This window comes from Psammomys obesus, unplaced genomic scaffold, assembly GCF_907164565.1.
Source record: "Psammomys obesus unplaced genomic scaffold, mPsaObe1.curated_primary_1811, whole genome shotgun sequence".
NCBI lineage: Eukaryota > Metazoa > Chordata > Mammalia > Rodentia > Muridae > Psammomys > Psammomys obesus.
In genome coordinates, this window is record NW_026592636.1 from 1,994,045 (window position 1) to 2,002,022 (window position 7,978).

A 7,978-nucleotide genomic window follows, 5' to 3' on the forward strand; every position below is an offset into this window, starting at 1 on the left:
CGTCATCCATCGAGAAAGCCAAACGGGTACTCCCATCCACCCTCCTCAAAGTGTTCTAGAACCATGGAGACAGAGACTCACAGGCCCTTGGCAGCCCAGATTTCTGCTCACTTCTCCTAATGGACCCTAGGCCCTTTGTACCACCTGTGATGACCACTACACTATGAAAACTTGAAGCTTCTTTTGTGGGAGGTGTCAACTACCCTATACTCAGGACCAGAAAGCCACTGTAGAAAAGGATGTCACAAACCCAAAGGGTGAGACCAGACAGGGATTCCTAGCAGGACTTTATCTCAAGGAGATAGATAAAAATAATAACTAAAATCCTCCTACAAGCCACCGCACAGTTCTCCTCTAGGCACCTGACCCAATGTCCTGAGAAAGACACTGTAGCCAAAATACCAAAGTGGGCACAGAGGATGTATTCTGTGGGGACTGTAATAGCATCTGGGCATCTGCAGAGGGCCTGTGTGCCCTTCCTGGGAGGGTGAGAACTGCTGTAGAGCTGGCATTTCAGAAAGTGCTGGGTCAGACTCCATGGCATGGCGCATTCCACATCCCCTTCTCGGCCTCTTCAGCACACGGAGTTGGCTCCCAGCGACTAGCAAATCCCACAATGCAGACAATGACCCAAATGAAGGGGAAGGTTGGGGACCAAGTTACTCAAAGCAACCTCACGTCCTCGAAAGCTGCCACGTAGAGCGAATAGCTCACATCACTGTGTATTGTGTTGAAGAACATGGTTCCTAAGAGCCAGGTCTCACATCCCTTGTCTGTGCTCGCCTAATGCCTACGGCCCACAGACAAACACCATCCCTGTTAACGCCTGCTACCTGGAGCAGCGAGCAGATCTCTTCACCCTACAGAGGGGGCGTGTGGGAGGGTGGAGTACCACAGGGACTTACTTGATGTGTTCCTGGTGACCCGATCCCTGCACGGTTTTGGCGCCCCATCTTTGTTCCTTCTCACTCACATCATTCTGCAAAGAGAAGTAACTAGCATATCCCACACCCTAACTAGCACACCCTGTCCTCTAACTAGTATGTCTCTACTCTGGAGAAGTAGTGCAACCTAACTAGTACACCCTGAGTTCTAACTAATCTATCCTGTTCTCTAACTAGTACACCCTAAGGCCTAACTAATACAGCCCACACTTTAACTAGCACACCCCCTCTCCTAAATAGTATATTCCCACCCTGGAGAAGTAAGTCGTACACCCCATGCCCTAATTAGTATGCCCTGAGACCTAACTAGTACACCCGGCACCCTAATTCATTTATCCTGTGCCCTAATTAGGACATTCCACACCCTAACTAGTACACCGAGGTCTAACTTGTATACCCCATGGCCTGGAGAAAATTAACCAGCTCAGTGCAGGCCCAGCCTGGGAACCTCGGAGACAAACACCTAATAACTCAGAGCAGGCTGGTGACTCCTACCACAAAATCGGGGTCAGTCTCCCAGTCATCGGCTCCCCCATCGTCCTGGGTGATGGACACGGCGTGGCCCGCAGAAGCTTTCCACATCTGCAAGGACAGTAGAGAGTCACCTGAGAGGGTCACCCCAGGACCCCAGAGAAGCCCTGACCCAAACCCTAAGGAGGCCACCTCCCCTGGAGGGCAGTCACTGAGCTTAAGGACACCTGAAGGAATCAAAGCTTCATATCAAGAGCCCTGAAAGTGGGGCTGGGGAGACAGCAACAGCCAAAGCTTGCCTTGGTATCCACGTTAAAGAGAAAAAGAAGAGCAATCTCGATACGGCGGGAGCAGTTGTAACACTGTGCTGGGGAGGTAAAGACAGGAGGATCCTCGGGGCTCACTGACCAGCACAGGCTACTTAGTGATTTCCAAACCAATCAAGAACCCCAACTGGAAAAAAAAAATACAAACAAACAAACAAAAAAAACCCCCAAAAACCAAGGCTGGGACTGGAGAGATGGCATGAAAGGTTAAGGGCACTTGTTGCTCTTCCAGAAACCCAGGTTCAGTCCCCAGCACCCAGGGGGTAGCTCACAATTGTTTGTAACTCCAGCTCCAGGGGATCTGATGCCCTCCTCTGGCCTGTGTGGGCACTGCAAACATGGTACCTAAACACACACACACATGCAGGCAGAACACTCAAACATCTATAATAAGAAGTGAAAGTAGTATGATGGCTCACAGCTATGATCTGAGCAGTAGATAGGCTGAGGCAGGAGGATTGCTACAAGCTTAAGGCCAGACTAGACTGGGCTATAGAACGAGACCTATTTCAAGTCAGCAAAGTGGGGTGTGCATTCTCTACCAATGAGGACCTCACCCTCATTAGGGTGACTGCACATGCCAGGGGCAGCCCCCAGGGCCATGCGACTCTGGTGTGCCTTAAGTATCACTTGCAGCAAAGGCTATATTACATTTATTTTATCACAATTTTAAAAGGTTATTTTGGCTTCAAGGACTTCCCGGGACTACGACTGTAGACAACCAATTCAGTAAGGGCCTCTAGCAGCTCAGCAGACAGCACATTTGCTCCGGGAGCCACAGCACAGCCTCCTCACATGGAAAGCAAACCCTGTGTGCAAAAATGTTCCAGACATGACCTACTTTTGAAAAGATTTTTTTTCCCATTTTTCGGGGGAGTACACGTTTGCCTGTGTGCAGTGACACACATGTATGCCCATGTATGTCCTCCTCCATCACTCATCCAACCTCGTTCACTGGGGCAGAGTTTCTCAGTCAAACCCAAAGCTCACCGGTAAGGCTCAGCAGCCAGCTTGCTCTTCAGATCTCCTTCTTCTGCCTTCTGAGGTGAGAATTACAGGCTGGCCACCAGTCCCACCTGGCATTTACATGGGTTCTGAGGGTCTGAACTCTTGTCCTCACACTTGTGTGGTGAATGCTTTTACCACTGAGCCACCTCCCCAGCCTGACAGGATTTTAAAGAACATCAAGAGCTGTGACTACAGCATATGTGACTCTCTCCTTCCACCCTACAGGTCCCAGGGATCGTACGTAAACTCTCAGGCTTGGCAGCAAGGGCTTTAACCTGCTGGCCCTCCCCCTCATTTTGGGGACAGTGTCTCTTCACTGACCCCAGAGTTCACCAACTGGATAGGCAAGCAGGCCAGCCAGGGATCTGCCTGTTGCTGTCCCCCCAGGACTTCACAGGTGTGTGCCCGGCTTCTACTGGGATGCTGGGAACTCAAACTCAGGTCCTTATGCTTGCCCGGCAGGCATTCTACCCACTGAACTATCTTCCCAGTACCCACCAAGAGATTTCTTTGAAAAGGTTATTGTGCCCCTCACCTACCCCAGGTCTCTCCCTGCATAGTCAGGAAGAGAGAGAGAGAGAGCTCTATCCACACCTGATCCAAGAAAAAGCATACTGAAGCCTCCACAGTACACAAACCTTTCTTTTTTTGCTGGAAAGGCAGCTCAGAGTCTATCCGTATCCAAGGAAACCAAGGAGAAATGTGAGGGCATCTGCGATGATCAGTGATTACCTGTGAAGAGAAGACTAGAGGCTCAGGACCAGGCTGTCTGGGCAACCCCACCCCAACCCCTTAGAGACACTTTTAGAGAATCCCACAGCCCCCAAAACACAGGGCGCATATGATGTCACCAGACAGGAAGACTGGCCCCTTACTAATCAGAGCTCTTAGCCCACAGGAACCAAAGGACTCCACAGATTCAAAGACCCATACCCACTCTACACATCCCCAAATGCAACTGGAGACCTCAGCCTCTGTGGCCAGCATGCGCCCTGCTCACTGTAAAGCTGAGCCACTTCATCTCCTGTCCACTCTGGCTTATGAAGGTGAAAGGCAACGAAGTTCCATCACTGTTTTTACAAACAGTAGCAGAAGCTGGGCCTGGCAGCACATGCCTGTGACCCCAGCTATGGCAGCCAGCCCAGCCAGCCCAAACCACAGAAGAGCCTGTCTGTCTCAAGAAGCCAAAATAATAAGGCAGCACTATGGCGCACACCTGTGATCCCACTGCCGGGAGGTAGAGGCAGGAGAATGGGGAGTCCTATCACCCCATCCTTAGGCAGCTTAGGCTACGTGAGACTCTACCCCAAACAAACAAAACTAAACAGTGGTCACAGCCTGTTCACCAGGGCTGGAGAGATGGCTCAGCACATAAAAGTGCTTGCTGCACAAGCCTGGTGACCTGAGCCTGATCCCAGAACCCACGTGAAAAGCCAGAGAATGCAGTCCAGTGACCAGCCATGCTGGGGCTGGGCCCAGGGTCTTACTCACACTCAACAGACACTCTGCAACCAAGCTATGTTCCCAGTACACAGAATGTTCCCAACTTTAAAATCCTGATAACAACCAACTGGAAAATAGGCTTGTGCAATTTTTGGATCTAAATAAGGCCTCTGTGCCCCGCCTCTCATACACAAAACCACTGAAGTGTGCGAGATCGTGCTGATTAGGGTGGCTGGTAACTTCTCAGATATTACATCAAGAACATAAGGACATAAAAACAAAACAGATACACCGGATAAACCCTGTGTGTGCCTGCCTAGCTGTCTTTATGTGTCTGTGTCCATGTGTGTGTGTCTGTGGAGCGGCATATGGGCCATGGCATGCTTATGAAGTCAGAGGACAGATAACCCAAATCTCTCCTGCTACCACGTGGGACCGAGGGACTGAACTCAGGTTGTCATACTCAGTGGCAAGTGCCCTTTACCTGAGTCTTCTCATCCAAATGTGCCTCAAAAGACAACTGCCATAAAACCAACAAGAACTGTGTGGCAGCACCTGGAACCCAGCACTCAGGGGGCTGGGGCAGGAGGATGGAGAGCCTAAGGCTAGCCTGGGCTACAGAATGATACCCTGCCAAGAAACAAACAAGTGACAAGATGGCCTGTGGAAGAAGAGTGGTTTTCAAACAATAGATTCAGAACATATAAAGAGCATTTACTAAGCATTCGTCAAAAAGACAACAAAAATACCAGGCACAATACCCTAAACACAGGAGTTCAACACAAAGACCTCTTCTTAAAGCCAACAAAAGAGGAACCAGGGAGGAGAAAGGCAGGGGTGGAATACAAGCAACAGGGTGGGGGAGGAAGGCTAGTTGGTGGGAAGGCTAAGGTATCAGTTTCTTTCTTTTCTGAAGACAGATTGCATCGGCCCAGCCAGATAATGTGTACCCACAGCCCAAAACCCTAACACTCAAGAGGCTGAAGCAGGAGGATGGCTGCAAGTCTGAGGCCAGGCTGATCTACATAGTGAGTTCCAGGCTACTCAAAGCTAGAGATCTGTTTCAAGTGCATTCCAACCACCACCAAAAGGGGAGGAGGAGGGAGGGCCAGAAAGAGTGAGACAGACTCTAGGTTTGTTGCCCAAGCTGGCCAGAACAACTTGGACTCAAGGCCCTCTGCTTCAGCATTCCCAGCTGCTGGGACCACAGGCATGCATATTCTGTGTATGTCTCTGAGAAGGCCAGAACTGTTTGTGGTGATGGCTGCACATCTCTGAATATGCCAATAACCACGGAACAATTAAGTGGGTGATCATGTGTGGGGTGAGCTAGATTTCAATAAAAAAACACAGTTTGGAGAAAAGATGAAGCCTCTCCACTGCAAGCACAGAAAAGCCCAGCACAGAAAGAAAGAGGATGCTGACAGAAAGCCATTCAATTCCACACAGCCGGCACAAGCTCAGCCAGAGAGAACCCAGTCACAGGATGGAAGAATCCACCATCCTGAGGCCTGGAACCTGATAGCTACAGCAGAGCACAACAAAGACAATATGGAAGGTGGCTGGGCTAGGAGCTGTGGTGGAGAGGCCAGGCCCCACCCTATGCCTACCGAGGCCAGCAAGGGCAGTACACAGAGAAAGTAGGCTAGCCTGCCCAGGACACCAGCAAGAGACAAGCTGGTAGGCAGACAACACTATGCCCAAAACAAAAAACAGGGCACAAGGAGGGAAGGGCGCCTTTCCAACTAACAGGCCAAAGATCTGAAGGGCCAATTACATTCCCTGCCATTTACAAGGTGTTAAAGACTGTCACAATGACTCAATTAAAAGTCGGCTCTGGGGCGAGGACTAGAGCTGGGTAGAGCAAGTTGTCAAGCAAGGCCCAGGGTTCAATGCCAACAGAGAGGAAGCACTGGGCAAAGACGCTGTATGGTGGCAGGGGGTGCTCTAGTGGCAGCTCCAGCTCTAGTTACTGGGGACCTAGGAGCACAATCAGTTTTTAACCCCAGCTCTGCACCCTCCTGCATCTCAAGTTCCCACCTTCAAACTACTGGAAAACCTCCTCAGCCAAATGGAGAAGCAGTGTTGATTCAGGCCCTGAACTGGTGACTCACTCTGGGTGAGCCAGCAGTGCTGTGGCTGGTCCTCAGATCCACAGTGGCCTGGTCTCTGGTGGACCAGGGTCTGTCTGCACTGACCATGGGAAGGAACCTACTGGATCTCATTGACAAGGCCCAGTGCAGCCAGGTCAAACCACTAGGAAGGGCTGAAGCCTCTGCTTCACCGGGCACAGAATGGAATTTCTTCTCCCTGGCCAGAGGACCCCACCCCTCACACAAACCAAGAGGAAACAGGGGAACAGACCAGGCCCAAACACCTCTGCAGTGACTGGGCACACACCCAGGAGGAGGGGCAGCTGGATTTCAGGCTCCCTAGATCCAGGATGCAAACTAGCAGCTTGGATTTCCACTGACCCCATTGCAAATTTCCCTCAGGTGCCCAGGGCCTTTGCCAGATGCTGATCTCTCAGCCCAGCCCATCCTCCTAGACCCGGGAACACAGGCTGCCCAGCCCTACCAACTTCCATAGGCCCTCAGACCCTCGTCATTCCACTAGATTCTATAACCAAAGTCACCCCACCCCCACCAGCTTCCCTCAGCCCTCAGGTCGTCATTCCTTCCCTAGGTTCTGGTACTCCTGACTATCCCAGAGCCCTAACTATGCACTCTGACCCAGAACATCCCAAGCCTGCTTCTTACTTCATCCTGGGATTCTACCCTGGAACCCCACCCCTTCCTTTATGCCCAGGAATCCTTGGGCGGGCGTCCTGGCCCCGCCCCCTCAGAGCCTAACCGGCTCTGCACACCCGGCTACTCCATAGATGACCGGATGACCACCCAGTACCCCAGCCCGAAACCTCCGATCCCTGCGACGCACCTGGGGCTCTGACGTCCCCCTCCTACAACCCGGGGCTTCGAGCCTCCAATCCTGCCCTGCACCCCGACCCCCGAATCCAAGCCCCGCACTCTGACTGCAACCCTGCACCCCAAATCCCCCGATTACAGCCCCACACCGCGAACTCGCGGCCTTAGCCCTGAACCCCGGTCCGGCGATCCTGGCCCTGAACCCCAACCCCCATCCTAGCCCCAACCTCCGATCCTAGCCTTGCACCCCGATCTCCCGATCTCGATACCGCACCCCAAGTCACAATCCCGGGCCCACACGGCGAACCCCGGGTCTTGGCCCTGAACCCTGGCTTCCAGGTCCTGGCCCTGCACCCCAAAGCCTGGATCCCTGCACTCCAAAGCCTGGATCCCTGGACCTTGGCCCTGAACCCCTAGGCCCCGATCCCTGTCCCGCACCCGGATTCCCTGGGTCCTGGGCCCACACCCCGACCTCCTGTCCAGACCCTGCACCCTGACAACCCATCCCACTGCCCTCCCGGCCTTTAGCAGGTCTCTAGGACGCCCATCCCCCGCTCACCGCGCCAGCCAGGTCGGCCAGGCTCCCGCCGCGCCCCGTCGCTCCCAGCGCCCGCTCACTTCCGGTTCCTCGGGGGCGGGGCTGCATCCGGGGCCACGCGAGACCCCGCCCCGTTCCAGGCCAGCCCCGCCCCATATTCCTAACCGTCGGCAGATCCTGGAAGTAGGATGTAAAACAGCTCCAGGACTCGGAAGGCGGCTGGGACTCCAGTCAGCTGCGCGGAGCCGACTTAAAGCACCTGTCACGCACTGTCCAACACGCATTCACCCTACACCCACCTCTCAGCCAATTATGCATCCACCA

At 53.0% G+C, this 7,978-nt stretch overlaps 1 protein-coding gene across 6 annotated transcripts in view; it reads right to left on the reverse strand.

Moving 5' to 3' along the window:
- Cttn (cortactin) overlaps window positions 1–7,739 on the reverse strand; it is a 33,107-nt gene extending 25,368 nt beyond the window's left edge. For 3 of the 6 annotated variants that reach the window (XM_055614638.1, XM_055614637.1, XM_055614632.1), the window contains exons 1-4: window positions 7,676–7,739; window positions 3,388–3,481; window positions 1,440–1,526; window positions 906–979 (exon numbers count right to left, since the gene is read on the reverse strand). In XM_055614638.1, coding sequence (XP_055470613.1) covers window positions 906–979; window positions 1,440–1,526 — 161 coding nt within the window. In that variant the 5' untranslated portion in view covers window positions 3,388–3,481; window positions 7,676–7,739. Of the gene's footprint in view, window positions 1–905; window positions 980–1,439; window positions 1,527–1,714; window positions 1,886–2,441; window positions 2,551–2,731; window positions 2,818–3,387; window positions 3,482–7,675 lie in introns of those variants that run through there. The other 3 variants (XM_055614636.1, XM_055614633.1, XM_055614634.1) reach the window with 3 other exon arrangements.
- Window positions 7,740–7,978: the final 239 nt, after the last annotated feature.